Source organism: Chiloscyllium plagiosum, chromosome 31 (assembly GCF_004010195.1).
Source record: "Chiloscyllium plagiosum isolate BGI_BamShark_2017 chromosome 31, ASM401019v2, whole genome shotgun sequence".
Classification (NCBI taxonomy): domain Eukaryota; kingdom Metazoa; phylum Chordata; class Chondrichthyes; order Orectolobiformes; family Hemiscylliidae; genus Chiloscyllium; species Chiloscyllium plagiosum.
The window spans coordinates 8088778-8110261 of NC_057740.1; the positions used below are offsets into that span (position 1 = coordinate 8088778).

General features: G+C 41.0%; 1 protein-coding gene across 18 annotated transcripts in view; it reads right to left on the reverse strand.

The window, feature by feature from the left end:
• LOC122565203 (receptor-type tyrosine-protein phosphatase S-like) overlaps positions 1 to 21484 on the reverse strand; it is a 210088-nt gene that overhangs the window by 140780 nt on the left and 47824 nt on the right. For 16 of the 18 annotated variants that reach the window (XM_043720928.1, XM_043720933.1, XM_043720934.1 and 13 more), the window contains 3 exons: positions 17660 to 17793; positions 12695 to 12839; positions 2423 to 2728 (listed from right to left, as the gene is read on the reverse strand). In XM_043720928.1, the coding sequence (XP_043576863.1) occupies positions 2423 to 2728; positions 12695 to 12839; positions 17660 to 17793 (585 nt within the window). The remainder of the gene's footprint in view (positions 1 to 2422; positions 2729 to 12694; positions 12840 to 17659; positions 17794 to 21484) is intronic. The other 2 variants (XM_043720944.1, XM_043720943.1) reach the window with 1 other exon arrangement.

The following is a 21484-nucleotide window of genomic DNA, read 5'->3' on the forward strand; positions in this document are numbered from 1 at the left end:
GGCATAGGTTTAGGGTGAGAGGGGAAAGCTATAAAAGAGACCTAAGGAGCAACCTTTTCACACAGCGGATGGTACGTATATGGAATGAGCTGCCAGAGGAAGTGGTGGAGGCTGGTACAGTTGCAACATTTAAGAGGCATTTGGATGGGTATATGAATAGGAAGGGTTTGGAGGGATATGGGCCGGGTGCTGGCAGGTGGGACTAGATTGGGTTGGGATATCTGGTCGGCATGGACGGGTTGGACCGAAGGGTCTGTTTCCATGCTGTAAATCTCTATGACTCTATGTGGTCATCTGAAACATTGAGCAGCAAAAACAAATCACCAGGAAGCTGGTAGCACCTCCCTTCTGGGGAAAGGTTTGGAAATGAAGGACAAAACTACAGAGAATAAAACAAATTCAGAATTCTGGATCACTGGAGGAGCCATTCATTTCTTCCATACAGGCTTTGATGAACCTGAACCATAATATGTGGCAAAACTCCTCCAGTTGTGAAATTCTTTAAAGTTGTGATTGAACCTTAATGGGATGTAACGTTGAGCAAACCCTGCAAAATTCGTCGATCTCACTAACTGCAAAGTGAATATTTCAGATGAACCACTTTCAAAGTGGATCTTTTTTGCCAATGGCACTTAGGACAAGGCTTATATGAATATGACCTTCAAAAATATTCCATTAGCAATCCATCTATCATTGATAATGGGACCTTTGTCAATACTATCTCGGTCACAAGGCACTGAGTAATACCAGCTTTACTGATGTCATCATCAGGACCATGTTTTAAAATAGTCTTTCAAAGGATAGCAACAGATCAGCCAAGTTGAGAGGGTTTTTGTTTTTGAAAAGAAGCCAATTCCTGCAAAAAGGAAAAGTTTCTGCAGTTACTTCAAGACAATGTGAAATTACCATGTTCCTTTCTCATCTGTTCTAAGTGGAAATTCCTCATGCAGCAATTTGAACTGGTGGATGGCATTTATCAGATAGAGAAACAATCTGAGGTTTTTGTTTGTTTAAATGGAACATAATCATTCAATAACAGTGTTCGAAATGTCAATGACTCTCTTGCCATTACTCTGGTTTATAATTTCCCCCACAAGTTTTTATTTCAATCTGTTCACTGATTATCCTCTCTTTGTAATTATATACTGTGATAATTGAGCTGGCATTATCCCAAAATGGCTTTTGTTAAGTTCCGCTACCTGTTGGGCCGAACAACAGCTTCACTTTTGTCTAGTTAAACACAGCATTGAAAGTTGTGCAGTGATTCATTTCCAATTTATTTTGTTGCTGCAAATACATGGTTTAGCAATAACTAAACTATTTCAATTTTCCCTATTTTCACTCCTATTCTCTAAGGTCGCAAAGTCCAGAGGAAGAAATGGCCATCAAAGCACTCCATTTAAACTACAACAATTACATTCAGAAGGAGGCAATTTGATTGACCTTGTCTGCGCCAGCTCTCTGATAGAGCAATCCGAAACTAATTTCACCGCCTCACACTTCTCACATAGCCAGCTATCACCAATTTAAAGGCTTAACCTAGTCTTCCACTTAACGACACCCTCAACTGTACGAGTTCTTTCTGCATAAAAAGATTTCCCCCAAATTATTGGCTCACTGTCTTAGTGAGTCCATGCTTGATTATTCTGTTGTTGGCCCGACACTAATCCATGGCTTCAATGTATTTCCTCAACTGACTGAAAAAACTATTCAACAAGCAGAACTCATTAGAGGGGACAATGCTGTAAATTGCAAATGTGACATGGGCAAACAAGGCATTCGAAACATTGTAATGTGATTCCTTTAGTGACAACAAGGGTTTGAGTAATAGAGAGCTGTGAACATTGTAAACGATCTCAAGAAATTTCATAAAATTTGCCACTAAACCAGAGACAGCTGACAAAAATACGGGTCAGAAAGGTTATTTGAAAAGGTGTAATCACATCCCCCTTGTTGTACTATTGTTCGGGGCAGATGGCCCAATGCTCACACCATTTCGATCATTTTTCTCTTTCTATAAATGATGATGAATGTATATAAATAAAAGGCAACATGTGGAATACAGACTGTGAAACTACCCCAGAAATGCACTTGAAAATATTTCCACGAGAAAAACAGGACAGACATTTTGGAACAGTTGACCTAGGTTGACTAAACAGACAGACTGCCCTTTCATGACAGGGTCAAGATGTTACTGAGAATAGTTCACTGTGATTTGATGAAAACATAAATGAGCAACAAGACTGATTTCCTTGATTGTGTCACCCTAATGGAAATTTGCCTCCTATTGATATTATGTGCACCTTGCTGGATTATTGTAGCAGTTCCATGCAAGGTACATGCATAATGAAGACTGGGTGACTTCTAGGACGATTGTAACATCAAACATTTAATGTTAGGTAGAATAGTTGCCTGAACTTACCATCTTCATCTGTGCGAATAAATATGGGAGCACTCTCTGGGCCTGGTCCAACCATCGTGTGTGCGACCACTGTCACTCGATACTCTGTCCATTTCGCCAAGCTCTCCAGTCGCATCTGTGTGGTCGTTGGTGGAATGTCGTTCACCTCGTGGAGCTGCTTGTCCTCTCCCTGCACCATTTGGTACCTGATACTGTACTTTGCCAGGTCGCCATTTTGACTCTCTGGCGGCGGTGGCCACCAACTTACCAGAATGCTGGTGGAACTGGGGCTGCTGCACTTTACATTTTGAGGAGGGGATGATGGTTCTATTGCAGGGAGGGGGTGCGGTAGAGGAAGGAGTTAAAAAACAATGGGAGGGAAGAGGGTAAAATACAATAATACAAAAAGAAAAATGATAAAAACGAAAGGAAAAGGTCCTCAAAAACTGAGATGAAACAGAAAAGAAAACAACGGAAGACTCTAAAGGAATTAAAAAACCTGGTATGATGCTTAAACAGAAGCAATTCTGACTTAAGAAGGATTCAAATCTTTAGAGTGATCAAAGCAAATGTTAAACAAATCTTATTTGAGTAAGAAATTGAGGTAGGAGTGCTAATGGGATGACTTCTGATTCAATTTTTTTGAACAAAGTTTCATTATAATTTAAATGCTCCCCCAAACACAATGGGCTGGTCGCTTCTGCACAACCTCACCGAACTGGGAAAGCAAGACAGTCTGGACGTCGGCCGCTCTGCTGAGTAACCACATCATTTTATATTGTTGCTTTATTTAATCTAATTGCTTTATTTCCTCCTTCCCCCCACCCCCCATTTTCTTCATCCAGCCACTCAATTCTCTCTATAAAATATTTCTACAAGTTGCTTTCAATATTAATATAGCTGAGAACAAATAATGACGCTAGAGGAGGTGTGTAGATTAGATTGACAGGAGAAGAACTGTACTGGAAATAGTTATATTTAATTTCAAATCATTGAATTATTGTGTTAATTTATTGAAAGATTTCAAAATATGGATATTGATTGACATTTAGACCTGCATGGCTGATAAACAATTGCTTTATTTTCAAAGGTTACGAAGGGTATTTCTTTTTGGTGAACAAGGGGAGACTGCCATTTCAACACTGGGTAGGCTATATCGAAACTAGAGGGTCCAGCAAGGGAGATTTCCTTTGTCTACATCCAGATGTTTTGGGTAGTTTGACTTCACTGAGTAGTGGAAGATTAAGTCAGAATGAACAAACTCTGCATAAGGAGCCTATTATTAATGGAAAAATGTGTGGATTTCTTTTTAATGGTTACGTACATCAATCCATCCTATTCTTTTGCACTTGCTCCATTTAAACCATTCAATGCAAGTGAGTAGACACAAGATTGTGCTCATCCCTAACATCTGCTTGCCTACTGTTGCAAAAAAGGACTTGTATCTCTCATTTTAAACTAAAGCTGGTGCCATTTGCCAAGCCTTTGTCCTGTGGCCATAAGAGGTCACTTACTGGGTGGAAATTGAGCACTTAATAGTTGACAGTGCGTTAAAGACATCTCACAGTGTAACACGATGGTTGGAGAAATGTTTATTTCCATCGCACCTTCAATATGTTTCTATTTGAAGAACTTCGTTCTCCGGAATGTATTTTGCCCGTATTAAAAGTATTCCAAATGTATTAAAGCACCTGTGTGGAACATGCTTTGTGGAGACGAGTTGAATTTTATTATACTTTGTGCAATTTTCTGTAAGTGGAAATGCTCTGTAAGATACTTAAAACAAATTTTACGTGTATAGTTTGGGAAAAAAATAAACAGAATGAGGAAGAAGGATCCAACCATAGTTATACAGAAACTAAGTTATTTTCACAGATCCCATTCATTTGTTTGAAGTGTGCCAGGATAGTCCCGAGTTAAATGAGTTCCTTTCCAGGATGCAGAAGGATCACATTATTGCACAGCCAAGCAGGCTGTGATAAAAGACCAAGAGATACAAGCTGGCTAAGGAGCACTGGTAAAAGCAACTGGGACACAAGTCACTCCTACCCGTGCAATATATGGCAATGGTACATGGCTTACTGAATAACCATCACATTGAGCTCTGAATCAATGATTTAATTGGTGCCAGTTTATGTATGTTATAGTTTAGGTATACAGCATTAACATGTACCAAGGCCCAGTAACTTAATAAAAAATAAACTGCTGTGTAACACAGTCAAAATAGATCCCCAAGGTATTTGATTCATGAGTCTGAGCAAATCTGTTAAAAATAATTTAGAATTTTGAGTTTTGGTTCTTGGAGATATTTAAGTACAAGATAATTGTAACAGCAAAGTCCTCAGACAAGGGAATAAAAAAGTAGAATTTCAAAGCACTGTTTGTCTATAAGTGATTTTCTGTCTTGTAGTCCCAAGGGATTGTAACACTTAATCTGAACCATCCTCCACTGTGGTGCAATTGCTACTTTTCAATGAGGTTGCTCAGACTAAGAGTGAGAAAGAACTTAGCACTTTTCCTCTGGGGGGTGGGGGAGCAACCCAATTAACCTCTCGCTTTGCGGGCAATTTCGTCTTCCCATTGGCCGATGGCACCACTGCCACCCTTCACGGACAGTGCTGTGTTCCGCAGGGTCATCTCAGCCTCCGTATAAGCTAGCCACGCCTGGACGTCCTCTTATTTACACCTGCTTGTCTCAATCATTTCTCCAATTAAATGCACTACTGGTTAACTGATCTCCTGCACACGATCCAATGCTTAACACTGGCAGTCTGCATACCCAGATAAAAAGAATCAAACTGAACAGTGATCCTCTTTGCTTGGGAACTCTGTCATGTATCAACGTTAATTACCGAATACTGACTATCAATTAAATGTCAGGAGATGAATCTAACACGGGTTATTATGTAAATATTCCAATCTGAACCCACTGTTCATTTTTGCAGCAACAACAGGCTCACTGGGTGGTTTCATGTCATTTGCTGCACTGACTAATTTGGAAGTAAAGGCAAGTATGCATTCAGTTGGTTCAGGCTAAAAGTACTCTCCGAAGTCAAAGAGCAAGTGTAGTGATGGAGAAGCCCACAGTCAGACATGCCTTGCTTTATCCTTGAGGTTGTGGAGGGAAGAGACTGCGTTGAAAATCAAATTAATTCTAGAACAAACCAGGAATACCTCTTGTAATCCAGGTGGTTTGCGTTCATATTTTGAAACCAGTGCATGGGTGCTTTGAAATACAATTTGTAGTGTCCAATTTTCGGATAGAGAATGAGGCTGAGACACTTTGTGAGGAAGATATATAAAAGGGAGGGCTGGGTGGTGTAGTCACTCCAAGGACAAAATAAAAACAAAACAAGAAAAATAGACTCCACAAAATACTCCAGGACTTCCTGGAGCCATGCACAGAAAAAGAAAATAACTTAACACATAAAGAAATTAAAGTCCAGCTTAAATTGAAGTATTTTCCAATGGTACGTACCTGACATTCCTTCAAGATCTTACACTAAAGACTTTCTTTGCATGCTCTCAAAGTCTTTTTAAACCTACCCTTTCTCTCCCAGCATATAACTGGCCAAACCTTAGTAAAGCAGACTAAGCATTCTAGACCTCAGGGATCAGCAGCTTCCACAAAACCCACATGGAATATTCCAGAATGCGTTCATTTTGGAATGGACAGGCAAAGTGTTTCATCTTGAACCTATCAAAACTTAACTGGGTTTGCCTGAAACTTAAATTTGTTTTGTTCAAAGTCATGGATTTGAAATTTTGCCCAGTAGTGCTGAGGCATTTTCTCAATCACTGCTGGCTAGTTTGTGAATAACTGCTTAATAACTGGAGATCAGCACTGGCTAACATCTTGGAGCTGCCAAATAACTGCCTACTCACAGAAGTGATTTAGAAAAGTTAAACTGAGGATAGTTGCGGATTTGTAAAAACCTATAATAACCAATATGGAGGAAGCTAATTTAAAATGAACAGAATTTCAATTTGTTAAATGACATTAGTGAAGACATGTTTGGTATGCTTGCCTTTATTGGTCAGTGCATTGCGTGTAGGAGTTGGGAGGTCATGTTGCAGCTGTACTGGGCATTGGTTAGGCTACTTTTGGAATACTGCTTTCAATTCTGGTCTCCTTCTATATGAAAGATGTGAAACTTGAAAGAGTGCAGAAAAGATTTACAATGATTTTGCTAGGGTTGGAGGATTGGAGCCATAGGGTGAGGCTGAATAGGCTGGGGTTATTTTCCCTGGAGTGTGAGATGTGACATTATAGAGGTTTATAAAATCATGAGGGGCATGGATAGGGTTATTAGCCAAAGTATTTTTCCCAGGGTAGGAAATCCAAAACTAAAGGGCATAAGTTGAAAGTGTGAGGGAAAAGATATAAAAGGAATATAAGGGTCAACTCTTTCATATAGAGAGTGCGGTGTGTATGGAAGGAGCTGCTAGAGGAAATGGTAGAGACTGGTACAATTACAACATTTAAAAGGCATCTGGATGGGGACATGAGTAGGAAGAGTTAAAGAGGAATATGGGCCAAATGCTGGCAAATGGGACGAGATTAATTTAGGACATTTGGTTGGCATGGACAAGTTGGACGCAAGGGTCTGTTTCTGTTTTGTACATCTCTACGACTCTATGACTTTATTCGCTGAGTACCTCATGGGGTAGACCAAGTTGGATACAATTTCCAATCATATGAATGTGTACCTCAGTATTTTACAGCACAGCAAACATTTCTGAATAAATATGCTTGTGTAAGAATCGAGGTGTGTCCTGATGATGCAACATTCTTTTATCTATTGTGAATATCAATTATTATTACAATATGTTATGATGAGAGCAAGATGGCAAAGGAATTGTGGATTTTCACCACTGTAATCTAAGAGTATCTAGTATATTCAATCTGATGGATACGATGTGGCATCACTGGTTAGGCAATGCAAGGAGTAGCTGATGGGATAGAATTGTCAATATAAAGTACTTGATAAGTTCAGCAGTTCAGACAGGATTTTCACTTCACTCTAGTGGAACAGGCCATGTGGGAGCAGAATGCTAACCCCTGTGATTTACTCATTCATCCATCAGCGTCAGGAGAATCTCAACAGGGTTTGATCTTACTGATTTTAACCATCTCTGAATGAGAAAATAGCCTGAAAAGACAGAGTAGCACACAGTAGCAGATGCCTGTTTCCAATAACTCTTCAATTGCAATTCAGATTATTGAGTAAAGTAGCCAATTTGGAGCAACCTCTCTCTGTTTTACATAAATGAAGCTGTTTCTGCTTCAGTTTCCTTCCTGCATGGCACTTTGATCGTCGGCATCCAATCATTTCACCTCATGGAACAAATCTACAGGTGACAATCAGATGGACAGTCCTGGCCACATAAACAAATTTCATTTCTTTGGAGTGGTTAACAATGGAGAACCTGGAGGTTTGAAACAGAAAAGCTTGGATATGTGAACAATGTACATTTCCTTACATATTCTGGGAGCAGTGGCAAACTTCATTTTGGATTGAGGAAGGTGGTGGAATAGAATTATAGAATCATTATGGTGTGGAACCAGGCCATTCCATTTCCCCACCCTGTTACTCTACATTTACACCTAACCTACATACCCCTGAGCACTATGGGCAATTTAGCATGGCCAACTCACCTAACCTGCGCATCTTTGGATTGTGGGAGAAAACTGGAGCACCCAGAGGAAACCCACGCAGCTATAAGGAGATTGTACAAACTCCACACAGACAGTTGCCCAAGGCTGGAATCAAAACTGGGTTATTGGCACTGTGAGGCAGCAGCGCTAACCACTGAGCCACCATGTTGCCCCATATTACAGAACACAAATAAATAATGAACTAATAATAGAGATAAGGAATGGGACTGATGCTTGCTATGGAAAGTTAAGAGCCAAATCTCCCCCTCTTCTTGCTTAAACCTGTGAATGAAGTAAATGTCTTGAAAGTGCAGATATGCCTGGCTCTTTTGATTTGGAAAACGTCCTCATTCATCAAGTATATTGGGGTAAGCTGAGAGAAATGTGGGTGGATAGGAACTGCCTAGAAGCAGCCTGTATCAGAGGATGTCACCTGTAAATCTGTTTCGACCATGACGAATATCAAAGGATGACTTTGACAGGCATTCACCACGTTCTGGCTGGTCTGCCTCCATCTGGACTCACCTGGTACTATTGATTAAGGGTGTGTGAAAATCCAAAACCTTCTTGTGACTTCTGCTGAAACTAGCTAAACCCAGGTCATAAACAGTAAAGTCCTTTCAGTACATAGAGTTAATTGTCAAAGTCCAATTTCTATACAATTGACTGAAGGCAAATTGGCACATTTTTAAATTTCAGTACTGAAAGGGTTACAGTTGGAAATATTCTTTTTAGTTTAATGGATTCCTTAAACCAACTTAATGTTTCATGACAGCTTCTTACTGCAGCAATTCTTATTTTGGTTGTCTATTCCTGTTCAATATGACCATTCTTCACTGGTCATTACATACATGTATACAATTGTCTATGTTTGTTCCTTACTTCTTCATACATATGCTTGTTTCTATAAGTACATGTCAATGAGTGTCTACATATCTGTATGTTCAGGTATTCAAACTCTCTCAGTTATTTTAAGTGACTTGTTTGACAGACCTCTGGGGAAATAAATCCAGACCTGTTGGTCCAGAGGTAGGGACATGACCACTGTGCCACAACAGCCTTCCAGACTTTTTCATTGAATTAGTGCCAAGTGCATTTACTGTTAGTCTGAGTGATGAAGAGTTTTAAACACCCAATCAATCAGTTTGGACCACGTCGCAGGAAGTGGACAAACTCTGCTTAATCAGAGTTGGATAATATTTTAAATATTTGTAAAGTCAAAGTATACACCCCTTCCTTCTGAAAAAATACAAAATTCCTCTTAGAGTGGATCAGTGAAGTTTTATGCAAGCTGACTCTTAATCTGAAAAGTCTCAGAATTAAAAGTATTCTTCATGTAATAAGCTAACACTCCCCAGGTCATGATAGGACAATCAGATTTACTTCAATATAAAAACTGAAAAAAGAAAAATCAAAAAAATGGACAAAGGTCACTAGGAGTTATTGGACAGCAGTGAGGAGCAGGGACACCAAATAATTTCTCCTCTTTCTGGTCCCAGAGAACTGAAGTATCCCCAACCTAGTTAACCAAGCACACATAAAATGTCACGGTCTGTATACTTCAGTTCATACCCTGAGCCAATATACATTCTCACATTCGGCCTATATGAAATTTCTGGCAATGCAAGAGAATATTTTACCTCATAGTACCATCGTATAATGCGGCCCCACAAGGAGACTTCCAGAGCAATGAGTTTTACTTTGGCCAATTTTGCACGGACCCTCATTAGACTTAGAAGAAACACCTATTAAATATTCAACCGAAGAAACTTCGGTGCTGGAATTATTTTGGAAAAGTCAGGGATGGGATAAATATGTTTCAACAGCCAGCCCTTGTGGCAATTACATCTGCTGCCAAGTGATATACCAAATAATAAAATGGAATGCAAGGTCAAGTGTGTCTTTGTGTTGATACACAGCCTTGTAGTTTCTTTGGTGAATGTCTCTCTGTTGGATGTGAAAGGCTTTTAGAAATAGGAAAATCACACAACAGTATATGGCTCTCTGCTTTTCTTTATGTATCTCAGTTTGTGTAAGAGAGAAAGTTGGGAAGAGAAATGTCTGGCACTTGGTTTGAACCTGTTTGTAACAAGAAACATATTTCCTCATTCTACGATGGGGCTGTTCTTGGAGCTGAGTGTAGTCACGTCTCCAACATCTGGATCATCACTTAATTGAAAGATCTTAGTTTGAAATTCCGAAATGGTCTAAATGATTTTGTGGTCATTTAAACAAGCCTGACTGCTCCTGTTCCAAGGACTGTTGGTGCACTTACCTGTCATGGTAAAACCTGAACTCCAAATTGATCCACACCAGTAGAATTCAGGGAAAAAAAAATTATAGAAAACTTAAGTATTCAATGCTGACTTTTATTCTTGAACTAGTCCATGGTTCAACATGGGGTGAAATGATTGTGATGATGAGGTAAACGGTGATGCGATTTGGAAGTGATATGCAGCAGCAGGACGTGTACATTAGCCATACTTATTGGACTTTGTCAAAATTGTGATCAAATAATCACAGGATACACTTCATTTACAGTGGAATCCATTAAACTAAAAATGAACATTGGTTAAATTTCAATTAATTGTCTTTTTCTCCTTTAGTTCAATACAGTCCAGTCCTCTACAAAACATGTACTGGTGATCCACCAACTAGCAGATGCCTTAAGAACCCTACTAAGAAACAGTGATAAAATGTAAGCCATACTAGTTAAATCCTTACTTGGCGATTCTGTATGAGAGAATGCCAACCAGGGATGCTAGTTCCTTCCCTCTTCCTACCAACCCAGTTGAATGTTCATCATATATCTCACTCATTCAAGAATCACCTCATCCTTCTCACTGAGACCTCTGCCCAATCTGCCTTCCAAACGCAGCCCAGACACCCTCCAGTTGCTTTTGTGTGCTTCTCTTACATCTCCCCATATCCAACAAATGGAGGTAGACATTTCTTTCCCAGGTCCAAAAGAATATTCCATTCACCTCCCTCCCTCCTATAACAACCTGGAGAAACGTTCGCGCCTCCCTTTTCTCCCATACAAGGATTTGTTTTCTATTTCCTTAATCCAGGTGAGGTGTCTCTCATGTCTTGATCATCCCATGCCAGCTCTGAGTTGCTCCCGTGCACTCCTCCCGTACGGAGGAACTAACATTAATGTTTTTTTGACTCATTCTTACCCCAACTACATGAAGGGCCACTTTTGCATTTCAGTCCAACCCCATCAAAGGCAACTGCAATCTAACAGCACTATCTCTCACACTCACCACCCCCCTCCTCATAGCACCCAACATACGGACTGGCACCTAGGGGGCATTCTGCATTGCCAGTTAGGATCAGCTCACATTCCAGTCCCACGCCTTTGCACTGCCTGAAATCATCTCCAATGTCTTATATGATGAGTAGTCAAGTCCCCTAAGAAACCACGAGGAAGAAATGATCTCTAACTCATTGCCTTAAGAAACAATTATTATTCTGCTTGATCCAAAACCCAACTGGAAGTTGCTGAGCTGCTAACAACAGATACCAAAAATGAATCTCCTCAAACTGACACAGAGAAGAGGCTGCTGGGATTGCATGATGAGGTAAAGGCAAACATTCTTTTGGGGTATTTTCAGGAATTTAATTTACTGCTGAAACGTAACTTGAATTTTTTGCCACATAAATATGAATGGAGTAAACCGGTACATTGTTGAAAAAAGGGAGCGTATTACTAATGACTGCATGATGCATGAAGAGACCATTAGTATTTACTTCACCATTCATTTACAGAATTATCTAAATGACACACAGTTCATTGCAATAAAGGGTGTTCACAAAAAATATCCTTGTTCAGTTAGAGACCTTGTTTACATAGTCAATAGTTCTGTGCTTTTGGAGAGTCAACCCTGCTCAGGGACACAGGACAAACAACTGAGATCTGCAGTTCATTAGCACTGCTGATTTTGCAAGTTGGATGAGGTTCCAGAGGGGAATGCATCCTGGTTCTGAAGGTCAAACAATTTCTGGAAAGCACTAGCATTACTCGCTCTGGATCTCCATTTTGTTTCAAATGATTCAATTCCACACAGAATAAAAACATTTGGAGAAAGTAGGATTGGTGGGAATGGATTTTTCTCCTCCATAAAGGTAAGAAATTTCAGTCTGCAACATTCAACTTTGATCGAATTTAATGTAACAATTCCCTTCGCACCATCCTTACAGCACAAATCTGTAATAGCAATCCAGATCCAAAACTTCCAAGCTATTTGGCTGAGCTTAGTAAAACATTGCCAAGGTATGGATAGGTTTGCTATCTGGACCAGTGCCCACTGTAATTTGGTTTGATTGTCTATATTGATTTTGCTAATGTATTCTCAATAGCAAAGCATTTGAAATAAGGAGTCATGGGTCCAATCTGTCTGAGTAGATTAAAAAAAAATCTACAAATTTAAAAACCTTAATTCAAATTTTAATTTTTAATTGAAAATATTTTTAAAAACAAAAGTTTACTCAGTTTTTTAAAAAAAATTGAATAGGTGTAAACAGTTGCCATGTCAATTTTTAACATGGCTGCTTGGCTTGTAGTTTACATAAAATCCCAGCATCCTTTGCTCTGATAGTATTCTAACAGATGAACATGGAATGAAACCTACTGGCCTGGAGGGTCCGTGCAGAGATCTGGGAGGTGAAGACACCAAGGCCATGTTCAGAGCGTGCAGCCAAACGGAAATAGTACAGAGTGTTCGGACGTAGCCCGGTCACACTGTATGCAGTGCTTGGCTGAAAGGTTATCACTTCCTGCGGAAAAGAGACATCCATATGCATTTGACATAAGAATTGTTGACGCAACATTTTAAGATTAGATATTAGTTGATATCTTGTCATATTGTAGAGATATTCACCATGGAAACAGACTCTTGGGTCCAACTCATCCATGCCAACCAGATATCCCAAATGAATCGAGTTCCATTTACCAGCACCTGGCCCATATCCCTCTAAACCTTTGCTATTCATATATCCATTCAGATGCCTTTTAAATCTTGTAATTGTATCAGCCTCCCCCATGTCCTCTGGCAGCTCAATCCATACATGCACCACCCTCTGTATGAAAATGTTGCCCCTTAGGTCCTGTTTAAAACTTTCCCTTCTCACTTTAAACCTAATGATTCCCCGACCTTGAGGAATAGACTTTGGTTATTTACCCTATCCATGTCCCTCATGATTTTATAAACCGCTACAAGGTCACCCGTCCAGCCTATGACACTCCAGGAAAATAGCCCCAGCCAATTCAACGTCACCCTATAGCTCAAACCCTCCAATACCAGCAAGATCATTGTAAGTCTTTTCTGAAACCTCTCAGGGTAGCATTACACTAAATAAAGAATAATTATTTAGCTGCTGAAGTGTATTGTGTAATCCTTTAAAGCCTGGTCAAATCTGATCAAAGTAGCAATCTTATTTTTATAATCAAAGCATATGATTGTTCGGATCATTTTCAGATATTCTCATTCTTTAGTCACTGAGATGTTATTAGTTGCTGTAGGTGGTTTTCTGTACACTACAAATAAGTGGCTTTCTCTCAATTATTAAATTTAAATGTAATGCTGTAATGGACAAAATATGTTAGAATCATAGAATCACTACTGTGTGGAAGCAGTCCATTCAGCTCACAGAGGAGAAAGTGAGGTCTGCAGATGCTGGAGATCAGAGCTGAAATTTCTCTCCATTTAAGTAACATGTTGTTTTCCCTGAAGAAGGGCTTATGCCCGAAACGTCGATTCTCCTGTTCCTTGGATTTTGCCTGACCTGCTGCACTTTTCCAGCAACACATTTTCAGCACTATCCGAGGAAACCGGAGTACCTGGAGGAAAGTCACATGGGCACGGGGAGAATGTGCAAATTCTACACAGACAGTCAGGTGGTACTAAACCCGAAAGGCCTGCTTCCACAGTGTAAGGATTCTATGATTCTATTGATTCTACTGTCGGGAGAAAACAGAACCACAGAGTTATGACCATACGAGATGTAAATAGATGACTTATTTTTTTAACTGTGTTGCTTAGTTCTAGTCTTTCCCACAAAAAGAAATTTATTTTCACCATTCACTCTATTAAGTCCCTTCAGGATTTTATATTCTTCACTCCTCATTCTTCTAAACCCCAAATAATTCAGGGCTGGCCCATTTTCTCATAAAATACATCCTTCAACCCAGGAGAGAACATTCTCTGGACTCCTTTTAAAGATTTTACATCCTTTCTTAAATAAGGAGACCAAAACTGTTCACAATACTTCAGATGTGATCTTACTGATGATTTCAACATCTGTAACACAACATCCCTTGTTTTATGCTCTAAATGACAATAAATGACAACATTCCATTGACCATCTTAATTACTTCCTGTACCTGTAAACTAACTTTATATGAGTCAAGTACCAGAACATCCAAATTCCTCTGCACTACAGAGTTCTGCAATTTCTCTCCATTTAAGTAACATGTTGTTTTCCCAGACTTCCTTCCAAAGAGGACAAGTTCACATTTTCCAACATGTCGTCAACCTGCCAAACCTTTGCTGTTTCACTTAAGCTGTCTATATCCCTTTACTCTTTTCCAAAACTTACTTTCCTACCTACTTTTGTGTAATCAGCAAATTGAGCCACTATACATTTGCTATCTTCATCCAAATCATTGATATAGCCTGCAAATAGATGAGGGCTCAGCACAAATTCCTATAGTATACAAACACAAAAATGGCTCATTTGTGTATAATCTCTGACTGTTGTTAGCTAACCTGTCCTCCATCCATGTTATCCAGATGTTAGCCCCCATGCCATGAGGTCATATTTAGATGTGACACCTGGTCAAACGTCTTTTGGAAATCAAAGTGCATCGCATTGACGAGTTCTCGTTAATCACAAGACAGTGTGAACCCTGGTTCAGTACTATTCATCCAGGGGAAACATCCTCGCAGTATTTACACGGTCTAGTCCTCACGGATTTTTATATGCTTCAAAACAACTCTTGATCATTTTCCAAACCCCTGAAAGTATAAACCCATTATCCAAGATTTCCCAAAATAAATCAACCCTCTCATTCCAGTCAACGCAGCAAAGTTTCATTGCAAACCCCAAAAGCAACAATACTGTAGCTTTCTTTAGATAGAGAGTCATAGAGACATACAGCACAGAAACAGACCCTTCATACCAACTCATATATGCCGACCAGATATCCCAACCCAATCTGGTCCCACCTGCCCAGCACCCGGCCCATATCCCTCCAAATCCTTCCTATTCATATACCCATCCAAATGCCTTTTAAATGTTGCAATTATACCAGCCTCCAGCACATCCTCTGGCAGCTCATTCCATACACGTGTGTGAAACAGTTACCCCATAGGTCTCTTTTATATCTTTCCCCTCACACTCTAGAGCCATGCCCTCTAGTTCTGGACTCCCCCACCCCAGGGAAAAGACTTTGCCTATTTAGCCTATCGATGCCCCTCATAATTTTGTAAACCTCTGTGAGGTCACCCCTCAGCCTCCGATGCTCCAGGGAAAACAGCCCCAGCCTGTTCAGCCTCTCCCTATAGCTCAAATCCTCCAACCCTGGCAACATCCTTGTAAATCTTTTCTGAACCCTTTCAAATTTCACAACATCTTTCCAATAGGAAGGAGACCAGAATTCCACACAATATTCCAACAGTGGCCTAACCAATGTCCTGTACAGCCGCAACATGACCTCCCAACTCCTGTGCTCAATATTCTGACCAATAAAGGAAAGCATACAAAACGCCTTCTTCACTATCCTATCTACCTGCGATTCCACTTTCGAGGTGCTATGCACATGCACTCCAAGGTCTCTTTGTTCAGCAACACTCCCTAGGACCTTGCCATTAAGTGTATAAGTTCTGCTAAGATTTGGTTTCCCAAAGTGCAGCACCTCACAATTATCTGAATTAAACTCCCACCACTTCTCAGCCCATTGGCCCATCTGGTCCAGATCCTGTTGTAATCTGAGGTAACCCTCTTCGCTGTCCACTACACCTCCAATTTTTGTGTCACCTGCAAACTTACTAACTGTACCTCTTATGCTCACATCCAAATCATTTATGTAAATGACAAAAAGTAGAGGGCCCAGCACCAATCCTTGTGGCACTCCACTGGTCACAGGCCTCCAGTCTGAAAAACAACCCTCCACCACCACCCTCTGTCTTCTACTTTTGAGCCAGTTCTGTATCCAAATGACTAGTTCTCCATGCATTCGATGAGATCTAACCTTGCTAACCAATCTCCCATGGGGAACCTTGTCAAATGCTTTACTGAAGTCCATATAGATCAAGTGTATAAGCCTTGCTAAGATTTGCTTTCCCAAAATGCAGCACCTTGCAGATATGAAGACCAAATACTAGGTGTGGCCTCATCGAGGCTCTGTCTGATTGCAGAAGGGTTTCCTTACTCTTGCAATTTAACTCCACTGCACTACTCTCTCTGAACACCAACACTGATAGTCTCTCACCGTTTAAAAGATATTCAGTATTTCTCTTCCTCCTCCAAAAGTGAATCATCTCATATCCTCCAGTTACATTCCATCTGCCAACTTGTTGCCCAATCACCAGAACCTGCCCACATTTCTCTTGGGCTGAATATTTTAATTCAGAGGTGGCAGGGGATGGTACCTGGGGGTGGGCAAAGCCGTAATCTCTCTCTTCCAGATAATGTGTGGGTCTGCAGCCATGGTCTCACGGACAGGCAATCTCCATTCAGGCTGAAGCTGGATCAGGGTGCAGTCACAATGACCTGTCTATCACCAGCAGGTAGCCAATGGGGCTATTTAACTTGCCCGCCATGACACATTCCATCTGGAATTTTGCAGACTGGAGCTGAAGTCGGGATGATAAATTGTGGTGAAGTCCTGGCAGAATATCAATGGGGCCATCAGTGCCTCAGTGAATTTAATGCCCTCCTCCCCAGCCCCTTTTGCCAGAGGCCCACAGGCCTCCCTTTCTGACAACCTGACAGCTGCCACAACTTTTTAAAAAACTTTTAACCTTTCGAAGTTTCTTCTTTAGTCCCCTATCTAGGCAGTCTCCACTGTTGGCATTGGGCTAGTTTACTGTAGAGTGCTGGAAGCTATTCTATCAGGCCTGGTTAAGTCCCAGTCTCCTTGAAAACTGCCTTGTGGGTACTGACACTGACATTTTGCGAATTCTTCATCAGGGTTTCCTCTGTATCGTGGGGTCGGGACACAGTAACTAAACTTCAACCCTTTCTGTCCTCTTCACTGCTTACATTCACATCGAGCTTTGTATCATTAGCAAATCTAGATAAGTTAAACTCAGTCCCTTACCTGAGTCACTAACATCTTTCATAAATAGCTGAGGGCCCAGGATCAATGCTTATGGCGTCTCACTAATAAGAACCTACCAAGCTGAAAATTGCCCATTTATTCCTGTTCAGTTTTCTATCCTTCAACCCATTTTCTACTCACACTAATAGATCAGCCTTCCCAACTCTATGAGTCTTGTGCAACATTTCTTAAGAAATGCAATGCAGACAGTTGAAAATGGGATTTAGACCAAATGAGTATTTCAGCCTGCTGCTAAATTGGATCACTTTCTTACCTCCTTTCCTAGCTCTTCATCACGATAGTAAAGCTCATAGCTGATGATTTTCTCCTCTCTGGGTGCAGTCCATTGCAACTCAATACTGGTTTCAGACTTAGGAGTAGCTTTGAAGTTAATTGGTTGGCCAGGAACTGAAAGAGGAGACAAAAAATATTGAAGTCAACCAACAAAAGGTACTTATTCTAGATCTTCTGGCTCTATGCTGTATCAGGTGCATACAACCAAAAAGATGTACTTTGGTATTGGGACATAGGCATTCATTTTCAAACATTCAAATCCCAAAATGCAAACTTTCTTTCTTTAAAGCTTGACAAATCTGAATTGCTGGAAGAACATTAGAAAGTGGTATTTATACATTGACACCTGTTTTTAGCTTTTCTCTGATCGTTTTGTTCAATGGGCTGGTGGGACACTGCCCAAATGCAGCCATTTTAAATATAAAGTGGCATGAAGGAGAACAAAGCATCCAGGAAACATCAATTTGATTTGTAAGCGAGAAAGGTACATAAATACCAGCTCACATTTACGAACATTCATTTCAAAGTTGAAGAAGTGCACTGGCATAGGGGTCAATGGAGTGGTTCAATGCACCTTTTTATTTGCTAACATTATGTACGAGTAAACTAATGAGACGCAATGGGTGGCAGCCATTCAGTACAATAATCACAGTCTCAGAGTTGCATATCGAGGTAGTCTCAGTCTTCCATCTTACCTCATGCAAGATTAATGGCTGATTCAACCCTCAGCTTTAATGTACCTATTCCTGATTTACGTGGAGGAGCCCTCCAGACAGCGCTTCACCGATCAAGAGAATCTGCAGTTTATTTCACCGTGGATGGTATCAGAGGGTGGAATTTTTAAATTGCCTAAGTCTTAATTTTGGTGAATTTGCAAAGAGGGTTTCTCTTTGTGAGACCAACTGAGTTTTCTCACGCTATTTTCCCAGCCTTGCTTCATTAGCTATGGACCAATCCCCTATGACATCCATCTCATTGCATCCCCCACTCACTGTGGACAGAAGATTAGGGCACTGTCAGGACCTCCCAGGATTACCGGCACCAATGCTATTGTCTAAGTCTAAGTGCACAGTTCATTTTATTTGGCTGGAACATGTTGGTTAGAGGATAATTGGCACCTTGTGTGTGCAGTCACTGTCCATGGAGCACGCTCTGAGATGTCAGTGACTTATGTTCAAGACGGAGGTCCAGAGGAGCAAATGGCAAACTGGAGTCACCAGGTACCTGCTCTGACTTTCATGTCGGGAATTCTCACCTTGTTTCTATGTAGTGGATGTAAGCAACGAAACTACATATTGATGAGGTGAAATGGCATAATAGCGAAGATCTTATTGCATGCTAATGGTTGGTAAATGGGACTGTTTGGCTCTTGACATCAGGAATCTTCTTAGTGCTGATCACCTTTCTCATTATTGGCCACATCGTTCAGTGACTGGGAAGGTGCCATCCACAGTGCTCACATATGAGGGGCATACTTTCCAATGCGAGTTCAGTGATAGCAATTAAGCCACAGAACACTTGCTGATTTTCTCTATTCACGCAGTCCTCGATTTTTCGCCTAACTCTTGCATAGGAGAAAGCGAAGACTGCAGATTCTGGAGATCAGAGTGTGGCAATGGAGAAGTACATCAGGTGAGGCAGCATCCAAGGAGCAGGAGAATCAACGTTTCAGGCATAAGCCGTTGGATCTGGGATGAGGTTGGGGGGGGGGGGGGGAGGAGAGATTTGGAAACTGGTGGAGTCGATGTTGATGCCATGTGGTTGGAGGGTCATAAGGTGGAAGGTGAGGTGTTCTTCCTCCAGGTGTTGGGTGGCTAGGATTGTGCATTGGGAGGAGGCCCAGAACTTGCATGTCCTTGGCTCTCGCTCTCTGAAATGAGGAAAATGAAATTTTCAACAAGGCTTTTCATTCCCACCACCCCTCCCCCGCCTCTACAATATGAAGGGCTTCTATTACTCCTGCTGTTGCTGCTTTTGTGATGAGGCAGTTATTTGTAACAGCAGTTTGCTACAGTATTGATTGCTCCTGATGGTATGGTTGTCAGATAATAGACAGCACCTGATTAGACTGTCAGACTGAACACACTGTGATGTGGGTCTGATCCAACTGACATGACACTAGACCTAACAGTTCAAATCTAGCCTAATGTTAAATGGTTTAAGATAGAAGGGCATTTATTAAGGAACAATCCTGCACATGGTATAATAAATTCAAATTCTACAGCCACCATCCGAGAAAGTGCGCATTTTTAAAAACATTGACAACATACCTAGAGTATTTCACAAAAGGGCAGGCAGAACATTAAGATGATCTCATCACTATGTCTGTAATGATTATAACGAGGTCAGCCAGGTGGACCCCAAAGAATAGGAGCTCCCTGATTGGATCAGGTTAACAGTCTCAATCAGGGAGCCCTGGCTGACAGATATAAACAGAAGTGCCTGAGGTTCTGTCCTCTCTGAGAAGCCAGACCAGTGTCAAGTACTGTGCATGTGTAAATAAAGGGTGACGGAATATCGGCCTCTGTGGAGTTGTTTTAATATCTGGTGGACATAAAATGTTTTCATAGACATTGTCCTGTTGCCCACTACCAAGGCAACAGCATGTATTGATCCAAGGATGTGCTGGAACTTATAGTCTTCACTACATTCAGTGTCTCCCCAATCTCTTCCGCCTCCACACGCAACTTCCCCCTACTATCCTTGACTGGACCTATTCCTACCCTTATCTGGCACCTTTCCCCAAGTCTGCTACAAAACATGTTGCAATGTGATACTGGAGCCAGGAGTCAGCCACCTACAGATGGAGCTGTTGTAGAAAACTTCTCACAAATGTTACTGAAAGGAGATAAACTTGTCACTTCAGAATGGTGCTGCACTTGACCCAGATACATTGGAGTTGGTAGACTGCAACTTTTTCACTTCCCGCTGTGATTATACATCTGAAGAAATTTACATCTGAATGTATTTTGACAAAAGAATATGAATATTTTGATAGTTCCCAACCCCTGCCTGAGAAAACATGACAATTTAGCTGTGGTAACTGACCAATGTTATCCCCCCCATCCAGGACTGTGGAGGTCAAATAGAATCTCCCAGTCAGCTGTGAACAAGCAATCCATATAGGCCAAGGCTGGAATCTGAAAGCTCCTTAATGTTTACCATGCTGCTCACTAAATAAGCTTTAATAAACCATGAGGTGATATCTGTGCCACAATGAAAACCATTTCAAATCAGACCAACATCTAGTAGTTTTGATCTGGATTTGTACTGGAGGTGGCTGGTTAATACTGGTTAATTGGTTGGTCAGAAATCTGGCATCAGTAGTTTTCACGAGTCTTCAACAAGGACTCAGGTTAGTCTGCACTTAATTTCAGATTATCACTTTGCATTATTGTACGTGATTTTACATAAAATCCACTTGAACACTATGGTCATCATCTCATTTGTGTTTTTCTTTCATTCTTAGACAGCTCCTGCCTCCAAACTCTCTACCCTCACAACTCTTAGCTTGCTTTACTCTCTGTCCTCCGTGAATACCCACTCTCACAGCCCGTCCTCTGAACGCACATGTTCACAGCTCCTGACCCCTTCCCCCAACTCCCTGTATTGGACAGCTCCTACACCCACCCTCACAACTCTCACTCTTCACCTCACAGCTGCTGTACCTTACCCTCACAGCATCCATTCCCCAAATCCCACCCTCACAGCTCCCAGTCTCAGTACCCATTCTCAAATCCCACACTCCCCCCACCCTCACAGCTTCCATTCCCCCACCCTCACAGCTCCTACTCCCCAAATCCCC